The sequence below is a fragment of the Mya arenaria genome, chromosome 6, assembly GCF_026914265.1.
Source record: "Mya arenaria isolate MELC-2E11 chromosome 6, ASM2691426v1".
In the NCBI taxonomy this organism is placed as follows: domain Eukaryota; kingdom Metazoa; phylum Mollusca; class Bivalvia; order Myida; family Myidae; genus Mya; species Mya arenaria.
This window is the reverse complement of record NC_069127.1, coordinates 12,995,524-13,020,960: the sequence shown is the minus strand read 5'-3', so window position 1 is coordinate 13,020,960 and position 25,437 is coordinate 12,995,524. Positions and strand designations below refer to the sequence as shown.

At 35.8% G+C, this 25,437-nt stretch overlaps 1 protein-coding gene across 3 annotated transcripts in view; it reads right to left on the bottom strand.

The window, feature by feature from the left end:
- Window positions 1–15,947: 15,947 nt before the first annotated feature.
- Window positions 15,948–25,437, bottom strand: part of LOC128238790 (uncharacterized) — a 35,391-nt gene continuing 25,901 nt past the window's right edge. For all 3 annotated transcript variants that reach the window (XM_052955040.1, XM_052955041.1, XM_052955042.1), the window contains 5 exons: window positions 23,605–23,748; window positions 21,926–22,111; window positions 21,293–21,445; window positions 20,922–21,029; window positions 15,948–20,289 (listed from right to left, as the gene is read on the bottom strand). In XM_052955040.1, coding sequence (XP_052811000.1) covers window positions 19,976–20,289; window positions 20,922–21,029; window positions 21,293–21,445; window positions 21,926–22,111; window positions 23,605–23,748 — 905 coding nt within the window. In that variant the 3' untranslated portion in view covers window positions 15,948–19,975. The remainder of the gene's footprint in view (window positions 20,290–20,921; window positions 21,030–21,292; window positions 21,446–21,925; window positions 22,112–23,604; window positions 23,749–25,437) is intronic.

Genomic DNA, 25,437 nt, shown 5'->3' with positions numbered 1-25,437 from the left:
ATGTAAAATTGAATGCCTCAATATGAAATTGTTTCGATACGCATGGAATGTTTGACAAGTACCCGCTAATTTTATTAATCCGTTACCGTGATTAATTATCTCATGCCAGTGTTGTTTCAACGACACGTGTTGATTAAGTGTCAACTCAAACATCCCGAGTCGGGGTGTCAACGCTTGGCACGATAGACTTGTGTATTCCCTAAACGTCAATATATAAGCTCATGTTCTACTGCAAAACAAATCATATTCATCTTGCAATAGCTTCATACCTATTGAAGAAGATACATTTCAAAATGCGATCACTCGACAAGCGTTTCTCTCTGACGGAAGCTGAAGGGCGTTTTCAGAAGGCCTGCGACCAGATTGTTCTGCTGAACCACCGTCTCGGCGAAGTTCAGAAGCGCTACAAGATGGCCAAAAGAAGCAACAACAAGGCATTTCGCTACAATCTGCGACTGAAGCTTGCTGTCATCGAAGGTGTGCGCAACATGTACTACGACTTCGCCTACAGCAAAGCCGACCGCGTTGCTGAGCTTCGACGTGAGCTTTTCGACGAATCCGTCGAAATCGTCTCCGGATCTGACTCAGAATATTCTTCTGATGACCTGGAGTAGACACTGGATATAAATCCATAGTCGTTTTCCACAAAACGGCCCTTTTCAGAGCCAATCACATAACCCGAAAGGAGTTACCTTACAAATTGTCACATTCAAATCCAACATTAGCCCAGCACAAATCTGGCCCACATACACAACTTTTTATTCATCTAAATAAAGCCGAAATACGCCAAACCATGACCGACTGACTGATGAAGTATCAATACATGTTGACTGATGAAGTATCAATACATGTTCACTCCATAATGGACCATACTTACTAACTTAATAAACGAACAAGCATGATTCGCTGAGCGACTTTGTTTTATTAAATGTCTGAAAAATGACTTCGATAAAACAAGTATATTAATAAAATGGCATTTTTTATTGTTTGACTGAGTCAGTGATTGATTGATTGAATAAATGAATGATTGATTGATTGATTGACTGACTGACTGGATGAATAAATGAATGATTGAATGAACTAATGAATGAATGAATGAATGAATGAATGAATGAATGAATGAATGAATGAATGAATGAATGAATGAATGAATGAATGAATGAATGAATGAATGAATGAATGAATGAATGAATGAATTAATGAATGAATTAATGAATGAATGAATGAATCGATCGATCGATCGATCGATTAATTGATTGATTGATTGTTGATCTCAGTCATTTTGTTTGACTGAATGAATGAGCGATTAAATTGATTGAATAGATGCGTGAATATGTCATTTGACTGAATGGTTTATTGTTAAAATATATAATATGAATGATCGATCGATCGGTCAATATTTTGATTGATTGAATGATTATGTGTATTGTTCTTCTTTGAACGTTAAGCAGTGATTATGAACGTTTTTCTTTTTGGTTAATGTAAAATTGAATGCCTCAATATGAAATTGTTTCGATACGCATGGAATGTTTGACAAGTACCCGCTAATTTTATTAATCCGTTACCGTGATTAATTATCTCATGCCAGTGTTGTTTCAACGACACGTGTTGATTAAGTGTCAACTCAAACATCCCGAGTCGGGGTGTCAACGCTTGGCACGATAGACTTGTGTATTCCCTAAACGTCAATATATAAGCTCATGTTCTACTGCAAAACAAATCATATTCATCTTGCAATAGCTTCATACCTATTGAAGAAGATACATTTCAAAATGCGATCACTCGACAAGCGTTTCTCTCTGACGGAAGCTGAAGGGCGTTTTCAGAAGGCCTGCGACCAGATTGTTCTGCTGAACCACCGTCTCGGCGAAGTTCAGAAGCGCTACAAGATGGCCAAAAGAAGCAACAACAAGGCATTTCGCTACAATCTGCGACTGAAGCTTGCTGTCATCGAAGGTGTGCGCAACATGTACTACGACTTCGCCTACAGCAAAGCCGACCGCGTTGCTGAGCTTCGACGTGAGCTTTTCGACGAATCCGTCGAAATCGTCTCCGGATCTGACTCAGAATATTCTTCTGATGACCTGGAGTAGACACTGGATATAAATCCATAGTCGTTTTCCACAAAACGGCCCTTTTCAGAGCCAATCACATAACCCGAAAGGAGTTACCTTACAAATTGTCACATTCAAATCCAACATTAGCCCAGCACAAATCTGGCCCACATACACAACTTTTTATTCATCTAAATAAAGCCGAAATACGCCAAACCATGACCGACTGACTGATGAAGTATCAATACATGTTGACTGATGAAGTATCAATACATGTTCACTCCATAATGGACCATACTTACTAACTTAATAAACGAACAAGCATGATTCGCTGAGCGACTTTGTTTTATTAAATGTCTGAAAAATGACTTCGATAAAACAAGTATATTAATAAAATGGCATTTTTTATTGTTTGACTGAGTCAGTGATTGATTGATTGAATAAATGAATGATTGATTGATTGATTGACTGACTGACTGGATGAATAAATGAATGATTGAATGAACTAATGAATGAATGAATGAATGAATGAATGAATGAATGAATGAATGAATGAATGAATGAATGAATGAATGAATGAATGAATGAATGAATGAATGAATGAATGAATGAATGAATGAATGAATGAATGAATGAATTAATGAATGAATGAATGAATCGATCGATCGATCGATCGATTAATTGATTGATTGATTGTTGATCTCAGTCATTTTGTTTGACTGAATGAATGAGCGATTAAATTGATTGAATAGATGCGTGAATATGTCATTTGACTGAATGGTTTATTGTTAAAATATATAATATGAATGATCGATCGATCGGTCAATATTTTGATTGATTGAATGATTATGTGTATTGTTCTTCTTTGAACGTTAAGCAGTGATTATGAACGTTTTTCTTTTTGGTTAATGTAAAATTGAATGCCTCAATATGAAATTGTTTCGATACGCATGGAATGTTTGACAAGTACCCGCTAATTTTATTAATCCGTTACCGTGATTAATTATCTCATGCCAGTGTTGTTTCAACGACACGTGTTGATTAAGTGTCAACTCAAACATCCCGAGTCGGGGTGTCAACGCTTGGCACGATAGACTTGTGTATTCCCTAAACGTCAATATATAAGCTCATGTTCTACTGCAAAACAAATCATATTCATCTTGCAATAGCTTCATACCTATTGAAGAAGATACATTTCAAAATGCGATCACTCGACAAGCGTTTCTCTCTGACGGAAGCTGAAGGGCGTTTTCAGAAGGCCTGCGACCAGATTGTTCTGCTGAACCACCGTCTCGGCGAAGTTCAGAAGCGCTACAAGATGGCCAAAAGAAGCAACAACAAGGCATTTCGCTACAATCTGCGACTGAAGCTTGCTGTCATCGAAGGTGTGCGCAACATGTACTACGACTTCGCCTACAGCAAAGCCGACCGCGTTGCTGAGCTTCGACGTGAGCTTTTCGACGAATCCGTCGAAATCGTCTCCGGATCTGACTCAGAATATTCTTCTGATGACCTGGAGTAGACACTGGATATAAATCCATAGTCGTTTTCCACAAAACGGCCCTTTTCAGAGCCAATCACATAACCCGAAAGGAGTTACCTTACAAATTGTCACATTCAAATCCAACATTAGCCCAGCACAAATCTGGCCCACATACACAACTTTTTATTCATCTAAATAAAGCCGAAATACGCCAAACCATGACCGACTGACTGATGAAGTATCAATACATGTTGACTGATGAAGTATCAATACATGTTCACTCCATAATGGACCATACTTACTAACTTAATAAACGAACAAGCATGATTCGCTGAGCGACTTTGTTTTATTAAATGTCTGAAAAATGACTTCGATGAAACAAGGTGGCCTTAGATCACACAAATATTTACTGTTCAGTTATTAGTTCATAGTTTTACTCATTTCAGCTCAGGTTATTGATAAAACTTATTAGTAGGTTGATATAGCAAATACAACTTATGCGAAGGAATGAATGTATTTCTGATATATGATCTCAACAGAAACAAACAAAAAATCACTTACACCGTTTTGGCTTTGCTTTCGGTTACAATAAAACTCTGGCAGTATTTCAAATTTTGCGGTAAAAAGTAAAAATGCAGTTTTTCATGAAACTGACAATCTCTTAAAAAAGATATACTCTCTCACAAATAAATTGATACTTGCAGTATTTCGTTCAGTAAAAAATCTACAGTAATTACGGTAGGACACAAACGTGTGCACTAATTTGTGTGTAATAGCATCCGGATCTTGGTCAACGAGGGGCAGATAACTGTGGTATTGATGCCATTTGTGTTGACTGTTTCTTTTATACTTTCACTTTCGGGAACAATTTGGCGGTGACAAAAAGTATCATTTGGATTTATTTTCAAGTTGATAATGATATTGAAATCATTGTTTTCTTTGCTCGAATTTTCTTCCTTTAACTTATAATAGCCCTTTTACAAAAGTAAAATTATGATTGAATTATTTCCCCTGGAGTAGCATCCGGGTAATTTTATATATATGTTATATATGTACAGGGACGTAGCTAGGCATGCTCCAGTACGCTAATGCGTACACATTATTAAGGTTCCCGCGAAATGGCCAGTAAAAAAGTCCAACGTCAGGGGATATCGGTCCCGCTCCAACCCTATATATCACATTGGGACCAGAATATAGAAGTTCCTTTACTTTTTTTCACCGCTTTCAAGAGTGCGGGTGTACATTTCAAAATGTTTCAGGTACGCCCCTAACGTCTGCTTTCGCCGATGTTGTATATATAAATATCACAAGTACGAAAATACCGATCTGCAGAAGGATATTTGCCCCAATCAGAGTGGCAATAAGTGGCATTTGGCTTTCATTGTGTTCAGTTCTTTTGCCAGGCTGTCATAGTATTTTATCAAAGATTTCCCATTGAAGTTGAGTATTAAAGGGGACATATTTGTGCCTTTTCGACCAACCCCTGCAAAATCATCATGCTATCTCTTCATATTATGTTTGTCAAACACTGACTTTCTTTAAACTGCATCTTCATGTGTTGTGGTCATTGAAAACACTATGTGCAGGAACCGGAGTTTTCCAGTCTCGGCCTGTAACGATAATGCACCAGTCAATTGTAACCACACACCCCGGTCCGGGGAATAGCGGGAACTTTGACTTTCGGTCCAGCCAACCCCGGCTAAAATCCCCGCCCTGCGGGTACGAACAGATGGAAAAATCTCCACCAAATGCCCTTACACCACAGGGACCGCTATATTTAAAGCGAGGACAAAACCGCCGCACTCACCCGGCACTGCGGGGCCACTTGAAAGGTAAAAACACGGCCCATTTCCCCGGCTATCCCCGGTATACCCCCGACCGTGGTTGCAATTGACTGGTGCATAAAATGGCAACACATTTCGATCTAAATACCCATAGAAATTTTAGAACATTTACTACATAAATTGTTCTTGTAATACAAATTTTTAACTTTTTTTAAGAACTGAATAACTCGAACGATTTCTGAATGATACATTTATGCTTTATAAGACTAGAACGCCAACACAGACACCAAGACTATGACTCAATTAATAACTGATCTGGAAATATAACTGCATGTGCTAGTACAATAAAGCAATATGCTATTTACAAATACAGGCATAACATGTTATGTATACATTTGTTTTTACTTCAATAATATTTTGATATAATTTAAATATAAAACAAATTGGAGGATTATTCCTAAATTGCGATTAAACCTTGCTGAAGAAGTGGTGAGGAATCAAATGATGCCCATAAAATGTTGAAGACGTCATCGGATTGTCTGTCATCCTGAGACATAGCAGCCCATAGAGGGACCACATGAAATGTGGTAATAACCGAGGAGGGCGCCTCTATGTCCCGAATGGAAGAAATTATATATAAAGAGTATCTTTTACATTGTAATTATTGAATTATAGAGGACGTAGTTTCCTACACTCAACCTGATATTATAAACATAGCAACTACTGGGATGTTCTTCCAACGTTTTTGCCAGATTTGTTTTTCATGGAAATAAACTAGTATAGTTAACACAACTAGAACTGAATGCGATTTGTATCCCGGAACGCCGCCCTAATAGGAAATGGCAGAGAAATATTTAGAAATCCCACCTAAAATGACAATGATGGGGATAGAGTAATGGTTCTAGGACACTGCACTTCACTCATTGTGCGTTACTATTGAAATTCAAGTGTTCAAGTTATATCCGGAAAAGAAAAAAATAACTAAGGACAATAACACTTCTATTTGCTAAATAGAGTCATGGTATAGTCAACTGCAATTTTTCTCTGTGTGCTTTACCATCATATGTAGTTTAAACACATATTATAAAGTAGTTTTCAAGTTATGCCTCAGACAAAGAAAAGGTAACAAAGGGCAATACTCTGTAGTTTGCTAAAATATGGTTATGTTTCTTGTTCACTGCACTTCATCTCTTTGGGCTTGTATGAAGTTTGAATAAATTCAATCCAATAGTTTTTGAGTTATTGTCCAGACAAAACAACACAACAAAGCGCAAAAAACAGTAATTTGCTTCAATTAATTATGGTTATGGTTCTACACTTATTCTCATTGTGCTTTACCATTGTATGAAGGATTAAGCTGTGTGAAGTTAGCTAAACATACGACATTGGACATTGGACATTCAAAAGCGAAAGTCGTGCTAGCACGACATTGGACATTGGACATTCAAAATCGAATGTTGTGCTGGCACGACATTGGGCATTGCACATTCAAAAATGATTGTCGTGCCAGCACAACATTGGACATTGGGCATTCAAAAATGAATTTCGTGCCAGCACGACATTGGACATTGGACATTCAAAAATGAAAGTCGTGCTGGCACATTCAAATTAATGCATGACATGGTTTATGAATGAATGTTTTCCACCGACTTTAAATAAATTTGGATGGCATGCAATTTTCGGAATTATTTTTTTTGAGATATTGTCTTATTTCTTTTTAAAAGGGTTATAAATCACAAAAGCAATGAACCATTGTAAAATTTATTAACACCAAGAGAGCATTGTCATTACGATTCCATCGCAATATTTGAAACTTAAGCATGATTCAGATAGATATGATGTCACATATGCAGAGAAAGATTCAAATGAATATACTTATGAATGGTCGTGGATTATATGTAGACAATCAGTGATAATGCTTTCAAAATGGAATATTCTTAATAAGCTTAATTGTTTACACACCACTGCTACACGTCCAGTACCATTTATAAACGAAGTGAAGATAATTATATTCACAGTATATCATGACATATGGAAAATATACACATGCATTGATTATTCCAAGTATAAATGTAATCGTTCCTACATCTATTTTATCTGGTTTTACCTATTCTAACACGAAATATTGTCAATGAGTCGATTAAGTAACCTTTTACTGCCTGTCGACTTATTTTTTATCGACTCAATTAGTCGAACATGCTACGCCGTCTTCATTTCGTCAAGTTTATATGAAATAATGTGTTTGATAAACCATTTTGAAATTCATAAGTCGACAGTATTACACAAAGCGTTTTATAATCAATCGCATCGACATTAAACAATTCCAAATGACATCTTCATCACATACGACAGAAGTTCTTATAGGTTTTACAGAATATACAATTTATACATGTAAAATGTGACACCAGAGCCATTGGAAATGGCATCTCGGACAAATCTGACAATTTGAATAACAAATGAGAAACTGGTTGAAAGGAAACAAAGCGCAAATAATTATATAAACCCAAAAAATGCCTACGAAGGAAGCACGACTTTCACTTTTAAATGTCCAATATCGTGCTAGCACGACATTTATTTTTGAAATTCCAATGTCCAATGTCGTGCTGGCACGACATTCATTTTGACAGAACAACTTTCACTTTTGAAAGTCCAATGTCCAATGTCGTGACAGCACAACATTCATTTTTGACAGAACAACTTTCACTTTTGAATGTCCAATGTCCAATGTCGTGGCAGCACAACATCCGATTTTGAATGTCCAATGTCCAATGTCGTGTTAGCACGACTTTCAGTTTTGAATGTCCAATGTCCAATGTCGTGCCAGCACAACATTCGATCTTGAATGTCCAATGTCCAATGTCGTGCCAGCACAACATTCGATCTTGAATGTCCAACGTCCAATGTCGTGCCAGTACAACATTCGATCTTCAATGTCCAATGTCCAATGTCGTGCTAGCACGACATTCATTTTTGAAATTCCAATGTCCAATGTTCAATGTCGTGATGGCACGACATTCATTTTTGAAATTCCAATGTCGTGCTAGCATGACTTTCACTTTTAAATGTCCAATGTCATGCCAGCACAACATTCGATATTGAATGTCCAATGTCCAATGTCGTGTTAGCACGACTTTCAATTTTGAATGTCCAATGTCGTGCCAGCACAACATTCGTTTTTTAATGTCCAATGTCCAATGACATATAAGCACGACTTTCAATTTTGAATGTCCAATGTCCAATATCGTGCCAGCACAACATTCGATCTTGAATGTCCAATGTCCAATGTCGTGCCAGCACAACATTCGATTTTGAATGTCCAATGTCGTGCTAGCACGACATTCATTTTTGAAATTCCAATGTCACATGTCCAATGTCGTGCTGGCACGACATTCATTTTTTTGAATGTCCAATGTCGTGTTAGCACGACTTTCAATTTTGAATGTCCAATGTCCAATGTCGTGCCAGCACAACATTCGATTTTGAATGTCCAATGTCGTGCCAGCACAACATTCGATTTTGAATGTCCGATGTCCAATGTCGTGCCAGCACAACATTCGATTTTGAATGGACAAATAACAAACTGTCATAATTGGAGATTACTTGGTAAGTGTGAATAATTAAAGCCGTTTGTTTATGTTTTGGATTGAAGGACATTTTTTGTCCAAGCTAATCATTGAAACGCACACGGACGCCGATGACATCCTCGGAAAATTCGACAACATTGAAAGTTACGTGACGATAAATTTCTTAACACTGCATGTAGAAAACAATCCGGCATAACATACTTGTTTTAACCAGTAAATTTGACACAAATAATTCATTTTTATTTCACTTTATTTTTCAATATTACATATTGTTTAACGACGAAACAAGACCATTCAATGGCAGAAGTCAGTGTCGGACATAATTCAAACTGAAATGTGTTCGGACTGATGATATTTGTTTTTGAAATTCGGATTTGTCGAATGTTCGTTATCTCGACTTTTTTTCCCTAGGTCCCGACAAAATCGACATAACGAGTTTCGACTGAATATACGAATACTTGTTTTCTGTGTGTTTTTCACAAAATACAAAGTTCCAATGTTTTCTAGAGACTGACTAACATAGTATAAATAACTGCACATTATACAGATCTATTTTGCAATTTTGTAATTAACTTCTATGTTTTAAAGGACTTGCTTTTAGTCAGTGTTGTCCGATTCTTGAAAGTTTTGTATGCCCTTTCGTAATCATCAATAAAATTCACTGTATATTCTTCTTCAGTTTTGAGCGACTTGATATCTTCATCTGGAATTTTAAACACTCCTTCTATTTCGCTGTCATCACCTGCTAGGAATTCATCAATGTCAACGACTCCATCAGGAAGTACGTTCGTCGATTGCTCTTCTTCCTTCTTTGACCTTTTCTTATTTCTTATTGAACTCTTTTTCACCGACATGGCGGATGAAGCATCAACCTTCGAAACCCATGGTTCCATCAGATTTCTGAAGGAAGAATTTGAAGGACGAGAGTTGCCGAGTATTGGATACATTGGGTTGGTTGAATTATTGCCACCCGGGTAGGGAATCAATTCAGATGCTTGTAATGGTAAGTTAGATAAATGAACGAGCGTTTCTTGTCCATTGTCACGAGAGCATTTAGTTTTTTCCGAAGTTAATTGTCTCAATGACATAGCAGACTTGGGCCTTTCTGGTATGGTTTTCGAGCCCATTGTTTCGGTCAGTTTATTTGGAGTCCTTGATCTCCTTGTTAACAGCTGCTTTTCGGTGAAATTGTCCGTACTGGTATACAGTGAACTTACGGTTGGTGTCTTTGATCTTTGTTGAAACGAACTAGCCGATGGTAAACTCGGTCTAGTACCGTATGTCGAAACTACGAATGGTTTGTTTGTTCCATGTTTAACCATATTGGAAGAGAACACTTCGATTTGTGGTCGATGTTTAGTGTTACCATTTAGGAAATTTTCTTTCTGTTTAAAAACAGCCTTCGCGGGCTCAAAAAACATCCTATCATCTAGATATTCGGTTCTTGGTGTTGGAGTTTTAGAGCGAGGACGCACTGGCTGTCGATCTGCCAGGTTTGTGCTAGGTGTTGGCGTCTTTGAACGAGGTTTATCCAAAGTGGAACGTTGGCCTCCGTTGGCAAAGGTCCGTGGTTGGAGAGGATTTAATTTAAGACGTGTTGTTTCTATTTGTTTGTCTTTTACTGAAAACGATTTAGATCTATTCTCAAACAGTATATGTCTATTTTTCTGCGCAGACTCTGTATCGTTCCCTCGCTCAGTTACCGGTGTTTGGTATTCAGATGTTTGGTATTGAGATGTTTTGTCTTCGAAGTGCCGGATGTTTGGAGTTGGCGTCTTAGATCGAGGTTGAAGAAATGCTTGTTTGAACTCCGCATTATGGGGTGTTGGTGTTTTAGACCTGAAAGTAGCTCCAGCAGATGGATCTTTCAGTTTTTGTAGTTGGTTTAGGTGCATTCCAGCTAGTTTACCGCTTTTTACTTTTTTCGTGAGTTTCTCTGCTGTTGACTCTTTTGTGTCATTGAATTGAAAGGGTTCTCCAATTGTATTCTCTTTAGGTTCTTTCAAAGGTCTTGGACTTCTTTCGTATAGTGTATAACATTTCTTTACATTGTCTCCTTCATTATAATGTATTTGTTTGAAATCATTGACAATCTCTGTCGCTGAAGTTGTAGATTCTTCCCATGTCCTGTGTTCTTTAATAATGCCAGTCGTCAGTTTTGAAGTAAGACTTAAAACTGTCTTTGAACTCTTGTCGCTGGCAACGGGCTGCTTTCTTTCCACAAACCAACGATTATCATATCTTACATTCACTTTAGGGGTTATCGTTGACTGTGTTGGACTGACTGGCCTTAACGTGTTTGCACCTGATTTGGCAGTTGCATGATAGCTAGAATTTGTACCCACTGACTCTGGTTTTGACATTCGAAGTCCTAAAGACGACTTTGGTCTTGGTAAATTCCTTGAAGGCTCAGCTGTTTTGTAAGTAGGCATATTTGAACAATACTCTTCCTTTACATGCGTCGGTGCTATGTACATGTCATCGTGAGCACAAAGACGGGGATAATTAAAACTTCCGAGTTTACCACCTGGTGTTGGCGCAGATATTATCCTTTTTGATTCAGTCGTGTCAGTTGAACGAGATGTGTCAGCTTTAAACCGACCTTGAGCATGTGTGATTTCCGTTTGCAGAACACATGAAGGCGAAACATCACTTTGATGTTCTGTGTTTATCTCGGTCCCATCTAATGTTCGTTTGATTTCCGTTTCCGAAGAATATGAAGGCGATGCAATGCTTTTATTTACGGTGTTCGTCTTAGTGCCATATGAAGTTTTATAGACATGAGTTGTCACAGGGCTATTCAGTGTATTACTCTTAAGATTTTTCGGACTACATGTATCATGTTCAGTAGTATTTACGTTTGCAAAAGAACGACTCTGTGCCTGGTCTTCATCGAATTGAATATCTAAACACTTTAATTTGTGTTCATTAGGAGCTATACTTTGGGTATTGTTTTCTATCTCCATAACAAAGCAATCGATGTTATCTTTGTTATCGCAGTCTTCATTTAATTCCGTTGTGTTGCCCTTTACTGTGAAGATAGAATCAGCATTATCAAGCTTATTCAGTAGTTTAACTTCTGTGTTTCTTCGTTGCTCTAATACACGTTCGTGCATATTTGTATCATCATTTGCTAGTTCAATAGGAGTATCTCTTTCAATATGCTTTGCAGTTTCTCTTGCACAAACGTTATGTTTTAAACAGACGTTGTTTTCTTTCGTTTTGGAGGTTGTATTTTTACTTTCAGCTAGGTTTGAAGACAGAATGTCAACTTTATAACTGTTGCTAATGTTATCTGTAAAATCAACAATATTACTTTGGATGCATTCCTCTTTTGATGAAAACGTAAAGGTTTCGTTCAGGTTTGCTTTACCAAGTTTGCTTTCTCCGGGCAAGGAATTCTTTGTTTTATTAACCTGCCCCGATGTATCTTCGAATGCACTCTCACTACAACCGATTTTCTCATCTGAGCTAGTGTCTTCATGATCATTGTTACTATAACGGTCTGGTACATTTAAGGTGGGATTGAGTGTGTTGTTTGCAATTTGAACATCGGGCTTCTGGTGTTGTAGATAACATGCAGGAATAGTTTCATATGAATCCGGAATGGTTGTTTTAAGAATTCCTTTCATTGGCATTGCGTTTGGATTGAACATTGATTCAAATACGTCAACTGTGTGCCTTCTTGGCTGTCTTAAAGACTGATATTTTCGTTTTCGTCTGTTTGGCTGCACATTATGGTTCCGTCTATTAAAGCTGTCCATTTCCGTCAACGAAAATGAGCGATTTAAGTTAGCCTTTCTTGGTGTTATATTTAGTTCTTCTCCATTATCCAATATAACATCATCGCTGTTACCTTGATCCTGTTTGTGTTTTGAATTATCGTTCTTGGCAACTTCATTCACTTTCATGTCACTGTTTGCTTTTCGATACTCACATTTAAATGACGATGATGCCAATGGCCCGTCTCTTTTCGGCAAAATCTCATCATCCAAGTTTACACACTGGTGTATTGATGTTTGCTGTATTGTTTGTATGAGTTCGGCTCCGGAAGGAATGTTTCTTCGAGACACTTTTAATAACTCAACATTTTGTTCGGCCTCCGCGAGTTCGTTGAACAAATGCTCGCGTAAATTTTGTCGTTGGAATCGCCTAACATTAGCTTTGATAAATTCTCGTGATGATTTTGAAAGAGTGCTGGAGTTGTCATCCGAAGTTGAACAATCATTGCCAGAAATGTCTGCCGTCCTGCCACTTACATCTGAATACAAATCATGTTGTTCACTTTTGAACGAAGAATCTATATCACTCTCACTTTTGTCACTGCTTGTTGAGGATACGTGTTTAAGGTTTGGACTATGTTTGTGATTATGAGCTGTCGAATCTGCACTTTTTTGCATATGTCCCAATTTTGTCGCTATACTTTTCTTCTTTATCTTTCTTTGCATCCTTTTGTTATCGGGTTCAGTATTTTCTTTTAACTCGTTTTCTTTCTGTGCTTGAGTAAGGGCAACAACTAATCTTTCTATTCCCTTCTCTTCTTCATCAGACCTGAACATGTTTTCTTTAGCTTTATGTGTATTAATGGAATTCACATCTTTGACTCTGCGATCATGGGAGAATTTGCTGCTTTCAGAAACAAGTAGCGCCGAGTCTCTGTCACTCTCAGAGAGTGGTCTTGAATGCGGCTCTACATTGTTCTGTTTGAGTATTCGAACCCCTGTGCTTGGTACGGCCAGGAAATATTCAAATGTTTGTTGCGTTGCCGTCCCGTTGTTCAGCTCATTGCGGAGACGTCTGCTGGCCTCACCAGTTGGCAATGGTTTAACCACTCGTTTTTGTCTCCTGTAAAGAAAGCTCTCATTTATGTTCTACGTTTTTCAAAAATGTTTCTTATTCTCAATGTGGAAACTCTAGTTTTTTTAAACATAATCACATAGCTCAAACAAGTGCTTACTTTTTCTTCCAGCGGCAGACAATCAGCGTTACTATAGCCATCACAACAATGAACAATGAGCATGCGAGTACGTATATAGACCAGACTGGAAGTACGATCGTGCCGTTTGCAGCGGCTTGCGCCCGGGGGCTGACTGTTGTAGTAGCTGAAAAATCAATTGAAACAATTGCGGTGTTAAGAATTAATTTTCATTGCCCTTATTTTTGTAATTCTTTCAATGAAACAAAAGTTAGTTTGACATAATTATAAGCATTGTTTATAGTATCATATTAATAGAAACGTTGTAAACATTTTTTTCCCTTTATATAAATATTGATAAAAGAAAACATACATGCCATAAAATGCAAACACGAATATCCACTTTAAGTCACATATACGGCTACTTTTAAAAATATGTTTTGCTAATGAGAGCAAGATAAACAGATTTGTGGCCTGTTTTCCTGTCGTTATTAACACAGTTTTTCTTTTGTCCTACGTTGTTATAATTGCTATTGGGAAAGTTTTGGAAACAATTATCAGATAATTCGAAAGGAAGGCTACTGTGTAAGCAATAGTTCACGAGGTAACTTGTATAGTTTACTACAATTTATATCTATTTTCTCTTGAAATTGTTTAACAATCGTATCCATAGGGTAGTTATTTTGATGTCACCTTTGTTCTTACACATAATAATATTACAAATTGTACGCTAAACAAGCAAAGATAAGTATCAAATAACAAAAAAATAAAAACGATTTTGCGTTGATGCGAATAAGTTTTCAACCAGTTATGCATAAACAGTCGAAACCCGTTTGCTCGAACTCGTTTGGCTCGAAATCCTCGTTGGCTCTAACTAGATGTTAAGGGCCGATTTCTTTATACTGAAGGTAAACCATCCCGCTTGGCTCGATTTTTCTTAGGCTTTAAGTATTTTTGCTGGTCCCTGTGAGTTCGAGCCAACGGGGTTCGACTGTATGTGCACCTCTAAGGGTGTCATAATTAAAGTACAAGTCTCCTTTATTACGTTTTTTTCTATAAATTTGAACAGCAACTCAAGCGAATGCCAAACAGTCATCCTTTTTCTGAGTTATGCTTCTAATAAGTAGCAAGTTGCTTTGCATGTGGTTATCGCTATAGTGAACATAGTACCTGAGACAAATAACAAACTGAGTTTCATGACAATGTTTTCAACATTTTAAAGTTGTCAACAAGCTTTGTACAACAATGACAGCGACAACAAAGCTGGCAGTAGGAATCCCAGTACAGACAATCGACAATGTCAGTGACGACAGCCCTGGTAGTAGGAGTCCCAGGACAGACCGTCGACAATGTCAGCGACGACAAAGCTGGCAGTAGGAGTCCCAGTACAGACAATCGACGATGTCAGCGACGACAAAGCTGGCAGTAGGAGTCCCAGTACAGACAATCGACAATGTCAGCGACGACAAAGCTGGTAGTAGGAGTCCCAGGACAGACAATCGACAATGTCAGCGATGACAAAGCTGGTAGTTCGAGTCCCAGGACAGACAAATGACCATGTCAGTGACGACAGCCCTGGTAGTAGCAGTTCCAGGACAAACTGACGACCTAAATGTCGGTTTTACGGAAGAACTCTTCATGTAAATGTCCGTTTCATGAAAGGACTTTTCATTTTAAGTAGCTAAATATCCGGTTAACGAGGGGAATCTTCACATTAAGACTTCAATGGTGCCACAAACAACTACATTGATATTGCACTTTTTATTTCATTACATATTTTGAATATATTCTCAACAATAATTCAACATAATCAACATTTTATATACAGAGACAATATGTAAAATGTTCACATAGTCCATAAACTATTGGTGATAAAAAATGAAGTTAATTCTTGGGTAAATATCTTTGTTCATTGGACAGTAAAAATAGTCAAGTTAAGCTTAAGATCAAATATCGTTGTGATGATGATGATGATGATGATGATGATGATGATGATGATGATGCATAAAAGTATAAATACAAGAAACATTGCATAAAATGTAAACTACAACCAATTTTGGCAAAGTCTGCTCGATTGGTACAAAATTGATTTTGTACTAAAAAAAGATAAAAATTAAGCATTATGTATAGCAAAAAAAGAAATGATCATGAAATACCCGTCATCGTTTCTTGTGAATGAGTAAAAACATACATAAACCTGAAAGATCTGATGCATCAAAACCAAGTTTACAATACACACAAGGATGAGATTTCAACCAATTAAATGTAAAATAATTGTGAAACTTGTATGATAATGAAGTTACTAAATTAAACCACTCTTACCAAGATTATGTTATAGTCCAAAAGATCATCACAATTTCTCTACCCAGAGCCCTATAAGAGAATAACACACTGTCTCACAAATCTGGGGTCGGGAATGTACCAGTAGTTAATTGGAAGTTAATTTGCACAATTGTTAGTTTTTAATAATGATAACATAGTGTGATTTTTTAAAACAAGAGCACTGCCTGCGAGTGCTGAAAGCTCGTCTGATTTTATCCTTTTACAATTTATTTATTTCATATATGATATTGAACAGTTGATAGTGAACAGGTATTCCAAAGTTTGAAAGCGATAACTTTTATAGTTTGCTTGTAAGTGACCCAAGCACAAAACTTAAAAAATCAGACTACCTAGCTAAAAATTACAAATTCCAAAAATACTTAAATATCCAATCAGCCTCCACCTACCCTTCCAAATGTGTGACTAAAAAACCTGTTTGATATATTGGAGGCATTATCCATTTACTAGGACAATGTGATTTTTTTTTAAATCAATCCAACAAAAATTGAAGAAGTTATGTCCAATTCTCAAAATCAACCAAAATCCATCAAAATTCATGTTTTTACCCCAAAAAAACAGGTGAGACTCAGCATCTGTGAAGAAGGGTATTAGATGAACAAATTCCTGAAGTGACAGCTTTGATAGTTACCATGTAAGTGACCTAATCGCAAAACTTAACTTGAAAAATCAGACAAGCTAAAAATTTAAAAGTCCATAAGTACTAATCAAACAAAGTTGACTTGAACAAGACTGTCGCAAAGAATAGTAAGTCTACATGGGGTAAATTAAGTATCTGTTTTTTAAAAGACAAAAATAGCTTACAGTATTTAAAAAAGATTCCTGCATGATTATGTCACAAACTCTTACAAAATAAAAAAAAAACCATCTGAATGCATAAGAATATAATTACAAACAACCTACAGAAAACCATGGAAGAAAATATAGCACCAACAATACAGCACAACCTTTCTGAGGTGACATGTGACAAAGTCTCCAGGGGACATAACTCCGCATATTGTACATATTCATTTAGATTTTAGTACGGTACAATATATGTGGCAACCTGCCTGGAGCCATCGAGGAGAAAGTTTATCAGACATGTAAGAAAGCCTAACATCACTCTTACCAGCTAAAAAGCTTTCACAACCAGCCTGAAAAATGTCATAAAACATTGGTAGATTTTTTTTTTTCAAAATGATTTAAATAACTTTCTTCAAAACTTGAGACATCAGTTTTAACCATGACAAAAAGTTATATGCAAAATTGGCAGTTTCAGTAACAGATATCAAAAAGTCTATCAAGCATTATACATGTATTGATCTTATCATTGCAAGGAAAAAACCATCACAGCAGACTTATAAGCTTTGAATTATTTACATGTTTTGATTTTATAGTTCATCTTCCCCTCTCTCTGTTTTTCAAGCACAATATCTGTGTCTATTCATGTGTTGATATGATTATATGTAAACAGGAAACAACACATGTGCACATACATGTTTATCTTAAATAGAAACCTTTCATGATTTAGAGATAAAAATAATGTAAGATGGAAACAACTGTATGTGTATGAAACAAACATAAACTGCCAATTGACGTTGCAACAATTAAAAAACAGTAATAATATCCTTTTGCCATTTATAAAATATCAATGATAAAATAATGATTAATAAATAAAACAATGAATGCAAAGTCAGATCTATTTAAAGCCAAAAATACAGAAAACTGTTTTACATATAGACATTAAAGTATAAGAAAAAATCAACAACAAAAAGCCTTAAAGCGCTGTTTTCTCCTAGAAAATATTCTTTGAATTTCCAAAATAACAATTACCTACAAACAGACTTTCAAAATAACAAATTATTATATAACCTACAAATAGACAGTGTCTCAGTGGTCCAGAGCACGACAATATATCTCATATTTCATTGGCTTGGGTTTTCCTTAATTATATTCATCGTCTATAAATAGCTCCCAATTAATACATGTGCCATCAGTTACCAAAGAACATTATCATGGTCGTTACCGAGAAAAATTCAATGACATCATTTCCGATTAACTATTTCCAGCATCACATTGAAAATCATTGAAAATGACATCAATTAAAAAAATACTACTATTGGCGCGCTTTCTTCCTTCATTATAAATAATTAAAGCTTACATTTTTTATCTGAGTGTTCATAATGAATTATGGATATAAAACTACCTTTGTCATGTAATAAAACAGTTGACTAGGAAGCCATATGATAACCTCTGATATTCACTGATTGCATGGGCTGTGCCTCAGTTTATACCGGTATCACTTTCTACCAGTGAGAATATCAGATCATTTTCAATGACTTCCTAGTGAATAATATTGCACAGTATAGTTGTTGTTATTGTTGATAGTTATGTAATTGAAAACTGTTATACATTATGATTTTCATGAACATAAGCTAATGAAGTTTTAAAATGTTACAATACTGTCTTTAAATTGAAAAATCAACTGTCTTCGAAGTCACAGAAATGTCTGATAGAACCATAAAAATTTATTGTTTTAATACAGTGACGTGCACAAAAAGGCAAACATAAAACAATTTATTAGATTCATAACTGCAGAGCAAGCAATGTTAACTATGTACACAATAATCTCTGCATATCAGTAAAGTAAACAAGAGATTAGGAGGAGAACATATTGCAACGCCCCACCCTACGTATAGTTCAACACATTTGGGCTAAGTATAACATTGTACCAACAACATGCTGCATATGGACAGCAGGTAGATGTTCTACATCATGTTTTGAAAGGTATAAACTCCTTCAAAAATCAATAAAATCTTTTGTATTTAAGTACCGTATTATACTATGTATAGAACGCTAGCATAGATAGGACGCAGGCATTTTTTTTTAAAAACCCTTAATACAAACGATAGGATGCAGCGGAAAAATGCCAAAATCGGAGCCAAAAAGTTTAGGTTGGTGAGGCATTTACAACATATTTTGTCACTGCTCAGAGAATTTCGGCCTGAAATACTCAAGATTTTTTTTAAAACCTAAAACATAAGATAGGACCCAGGCAATTTTTTCCCAAACATAGAAATGTGCGTCCTATACATAGTATAATATGGTACAATGCAAATCTTGTACAAACAAGATACCAAGATGGTAACATAAATGAGGCAATCTACGAGAAAAACTTCAAAAAGTATTTTTTTTAATATATCTTAATATGACAAGATATCTTGATTAAATGCACTTGTCTATCCATATGCTGCACAGTATTGTTATCACAGTATTGTAATGTTTAACTGTACATGTAAACAGATTCATGTATTACACAGGTTCAGTGTTAGAGGGTACGGGACGTAACTCCTTCTTGTTTTATATGGAGTTCTGTCGGTCAAATAGCCCTCAAATATGTATTTTACTTATATATCAAGTATATTCTATACACACACTTCACATAGTCATACTTCTATGTTTTTAAAACCAGTAATTATCCTATAGGCATTCATTACCATATGAATAGTCTCGTTATTTAAATATAAATAATATAAACAATTTCATTCAAATTTGTCATAAATGCTGAAATTTAATGTAAATGTAGATTAATTTGCAACAACAGATGTTGAAACTGCAAAAGATATTTATTTAGCTGATATTTTATTTAGCTGATATTTAATAATAAATAGATTAAACTTAATGAGTTGTGGAAGAGAGCATATAAATGAATTTTGTGTATATTGAACCTGTTATTTAACACAGACCTTTCCTTAACATCGTACAGAATACTGTACAAATCATTAGCCCTAACATAAATAAGATGCCATTTCACGTTCCAAGCTGAAAGCACTAGTTTACCCATAATAGTTAGTCAAACTTCTGTCGCCAATATCACTGCGTAATGTACACGTCGCAAAGTCTCGACTATGCATAGGATTAAATCTCACAACCTCAATACGATCAAGTGAGTCTGTGCGGTCCAACGTAGGAACCTCTATGTGGTTCGATGGGATGGTGTGATTTTCGTGCACAGGCTCTGACACATCAAGCTTTGCCCTCGACTTCCGTTTATTGATTATGGCAAGTCTTATTATCACAAGGAAGAGAAGAGAGATAACTCCAAATGCCACCCCTAGCACTAAATACAGCAATGCTTTCTCTTTGTTCTCTGTAAAGAAGGAAAAATAATCCAAGTCAATAACACATATAGCCTGTATCTAAAATAATCGGCTTATTTCTTGTATTTTGTATAGATATATCCTACAGGCATAGCATACCAACAGTGAGATATTATTCCAATATTTTGTTGATAATCTCAGGTGACAGGCGATACTGTTGTTCACTCATAACACAAAATAATAAGAGATGACCTCTCGCCCAAGAGCTCAATAGTTCAGGCCCTGCTATAAGCATGTTCACATTGCCATTAAAAAATGACACCATAAGTGTAGCTAATAAGACATTGTTTCATGTTACTGAAAATCGAAATGCAGTGCCGATCATGTGACATGTTTTTATGGTCACGGGTATCTTCGTTTTTTGGTGTTTTTTTTAGTAAAACATATTTGATATTGTGCTCAAAACTGATCATACAAAATTTAACTATATGGCCAACGCTCAATGTGATTCATATCTCCTCATACAATACCTAACTGGCAATCAAGCTAAATGAGATAAGTGTCGACTGGCAGCCAATCTCATTAAAATCAGATCCCCAATACAGGCTTCACGACGTTACGTAATGAAATGAAGTGAACGTCACAATATGATTTTAACGAGATTGACAGGCAGCAAGATTACCTCTCATGAAGTTGAATGTGTTGATCCAGTCTGTGAGAAGGCCCACGGCAGACGGTCCATTTGGGCTTCGAGACTTGGTCTTATTCATGCATGGTGTAGTAGTCTTCCCTGAAATTTTTTAGAACAAATCTCAATTTCAGATATTAAAAACAGCAATAACACTTATAACTTGAGGGTCTGTTTTTTATATTTTAAAGACGTTTTTTTTGTTTATAGAATTTGCTTTAAGACCTATTTACATCCACAAAACATATGCGCAAATCTACAAACAACATCAGAACAAAAATCAATGACAGCCAAACTCTTTGTCTTTCTGAACTATTCATCAGAAGTATTTTTATAGTGAGTTAACAATGCCAACTTTCCCTTACCGGGTTCAAGATTGCTGCCTCTTGAAAGACTGTCTTCAAACTTGCCCCCATGTTTATCCCCATGCGTGTCCTTACTCTTCCCGATCACTGGGTCCCCCGGATACCGGTCACTGGGGTGGCGCTGAATGTCATTGTTCTCACTCGTTGCTGCGTCTGAAATGGTTCATGGTTCATCATGCATAATCATAACAAACAATTTTTGTCAATGCAGTTGAGCAATCAAATGGTGGTTAACCCCCCTCCCCGCCCCCCAAGTGAAATCCTCTGTTTTAAGGCGGTAACATGTACATTTATTGGTAATGGTATTCTTGTTTGTTGTTGGTAATGGTATTCTTGTGTGTTGTCAAGTGTGCCTCTTATTTTGCTTGATGTGTGATAAATAAGGGATTATAACAGATAAAATATCTCAATCATGAAACTTAAGTTTGACTATGAGGGATTCAGGCCAAAAGCAGGGTAAAGGGGCAAAGACCCTGTTGACCATTTATAAACATATCCATAGCATCTTTAATGAAAATATCCAATAAGAACTAACACATTAACTGTAGAATTGTCTGTATTTGCAAGCTCTCAATCCAGATTTCAGCTATCAATAATAGCATTACGAAAAATACATTTTAGCAGCACAACTACCTGCCGGGAAGACATCGTCTATCCGCTGTGAGGTGGTTGTATGAGGCCCTGGTTTGTTGTTGGATGATGAGGACTCAATAAGGGCAGGGGGAATGTGGTCGCTATGCTCCGTAACACTACCCCCTTCATTCTTACCCCCATCTTTCTTCTTGTGCTTTCTGTTACTCTTTAGCACCTGTTTTGGAACTGAAATATATCATTTGTTTTGTGTTATTATTGCAAAAATAACCTCTTGTATCAAATCAAACTTCCCTTAATATAAACTATACACACACCAAGCTGTTGTTCATGATTCACAATTAACCAACAATAAATCTTTCTAAATCAAAACTACACTTACAGTTATTCCTAATTAAAAATTAATTACTTCATAAAAGGCTAAACAGGACTCATAGCTAAAAACTTATGTGTGGCATAAACTCAAAGTGAAAACAAAAACAATTGTAAATCACTCATTTTATCATCAAAAATGTCATTTATATTTTGAATTAGCTTGATAATGGAATTTTTTATTAAGGAAATATGTCATCTCAAGATAAACTTCAATGAAGACAATATGAATATACCACTAGAATACTCTCAATATTGGACTACAAGAGGGCCTGAACTTTGTCAATCTGTATTGAAACTGTAAAATATGTACCTACATCACTGTAAATCTCGGAGTTTATGGCTTTCACCCGGAGGTTAATCTATACAATGCATTTTAATTGCTCATTAGGAGCAATTTTGTTTAAATGTTTACATGGCAGGTAAAATCTAACCTCGTAAACTTAGGCAAGTAAAACCATTAAACCTATAATACCCTATATCTGTTCCTAACCTGATATTCACATTTTCCTGATAAAAATGTCTGTCCTTTAAGAACAAGCATACCACAACAAGCCATGAGATTCACATCAACATATCTTTTTAAATACTTTTACATGTTCTGAATATCTGAAGTAGAAGAAATTGAATTGTAATCTAGCTTTTCACCTCATCAATTTTTAGAGTTTATAAATTGCCATCAATGTCCTTTTATCTTTTGTTGCTGCAATAAAACTTGGAAATAAAAGCCAAATTAACCATGAATTATGGCCAAGGTTAGGTAAAATACTTAACTCTCTCTCACTCCATGCAAAGTTGACTTTCAAGTAAAGGAAATAAATAAGGAGGTCAACCTTCTTTGAAATTCCTGTTATTGGTCATAAAAGCTGCCTCAACAGACCAAGGGAATTCGTGTGTTCACAGTAAAGGCTGTTTTATTACCAATCATTGCAAAGATTCTAACCTTACCAGAGGTTTGATAACGATTTTCATGTCTACTTTGAAGGAAAAATCACAATACAAAGCCTTCTTACAATGCTAGTAATTATGTAATTGATTAAATGAGAATTTTCTTGGAAAATGACATCAACTGTATAATCAATACTGAACTCACTGCTGACTAAGTCAAAATGATTCAACATCATACTTTCTGTGCAGAAATTGGAATTTTACACTAGAGAGTGATTCTTCCTCAAACACAGCTATATGTATAATACCATGTAACGTAACACATGTGTAAACTACACAGCTATATGTATAATACTATATAACGAACCACATGTGTAAACTACACAGCTATATGTATAATACTATATAATGTACCACATGTGTAAATTACACAGCTATATGTATAATACTATATAACGTACCACATGTGTAAACTACATTGAGGTATTTGTTGACTCCTTTCGGGCATGGGTTCCCGAAAACGTATTCTTCTGCGTATATGGTGCATGACTTCCGCCCGTGACATATCTGTTTTAGCTCACTAACAGCTGTTTTGGATCGGCATGCTAAAAAATGAATTAATAAAGGTGATAGTTGAGCTTGTAGGAAATAAAACTTGAAGAAATAAATAGGGTCCCCGAAGACCATGGAACTGTAAATCAGTCTCATAAAGCCATGGAATTGCAAATCAGTCTCATAAATTCATGGAAATGTAAATCAGTCACGTAAAGCCAAGGAAATGTAAATCAGTCTCGTAGTCATGGAAATGCAAATCAGTCATGTTAAGCCATGGAAATGCAAATCAATCTCATAAAGCCATGGAAATGTAAATAAGTAATGTAAAGCCATGGAACTGGAAATCAGTCATGTCAAGCCATGGAAATGTTAATCAGTCATGTAAAGCCATGGAAATGTAAATCAGTCATGTAAAGCCATGGAAAAGCAAATCAGTCAAATAAAGCCATGGAAATGCTTATCAGTCTTGTCAAGTGATGGAAACATAAATAAGTCTCCTAATGTCATGGAAATGTAAATCAGTCTCGTAAAGTCATGGAAATGGAAATAAGTCTCATAATGTCATGAAATGTAAATCAGTCTAGTAAATGGATGGAAACATAAATCAGTCTCCTAAAGTCATGGAAATGGAAATCAGTCTCATAAAGTCATGGAAATGGAAATCAGTCATGTAAAGCCGTGGAAATGTAAATCAGTCTCGTAAAGTCATGGAAATGTAAATCAGTCTCATAAAGTCATGGAAACGAAAACTCATGGAAATGTAAATCAGTCTCGTAAAGTCATGGAAATGTAAATCAGTCACATACAGCCATGGAGATGTATATAAGGCATGTCAAGCCATTGAAATGCAAATCAGTCTCATAAAGCCATGGAAATGTTAATCAGTCTTGTCAAGCCATGGTATAGGAAATCAGTCACGTAAAGCCATGGAAATGCTTATCAGTCTTGTCAAGTGATGGAAATATAAATAAGTCTCCTAATGTCATGGAAATGTAAATCAGTCTTATTGTCATAGTGAACATGACTTTGTGTACCAAGTTTCAAGGCCAACATAAGTGTTTGCATGCTTGTGTCACAAATGACAAAACAATGACAATACCTATATTTTTTTCTGAAGTAATGATATCAAAAATACTGAAATTAATAACAATATCATTAGTATATATTTCTGCATAAATTATGATAATGTATGTAATTAAAATGGCCTTTTCTTTTCATTTCAATATATCCATTTGACATTTTTGCCATTACATAATTCATCATAATTACATTATAAATCATTTTCTAAAACTGGCCACATATGACGACCGTATCATCACCCTTCAGCAAAATTATTACAAAGTGTAATACATACAAGGAATAAAACATCTACAACAAAAACATTCATTTAATATAGTTTTAATGAAACACGCCAAGGGCATTGGCATGAAAATTGACTTCTCTTGATGTTATTATATCATTGTTTTTTAAACAATCTGAAAAGCACAGAAAGTGGATGCCAAAGTTCATTAGTGTCTCCATGAATTACCTGAAGCCTGATTGACCATTTAACACATGTGCATGTTATCACTGGCAACTTGTGTTTACATATTCAATTAAATATTTTAGTTTTATTTTAGTTTAATGGTTTTGCATGCCTACATCACCAAGATTATCACAATAACCTTTTTCTTTAAAAAATATATAAGCTAAAAAAGTACCCAGCTGCTTGAGATTAACACTGTAGTCTACTTTACATG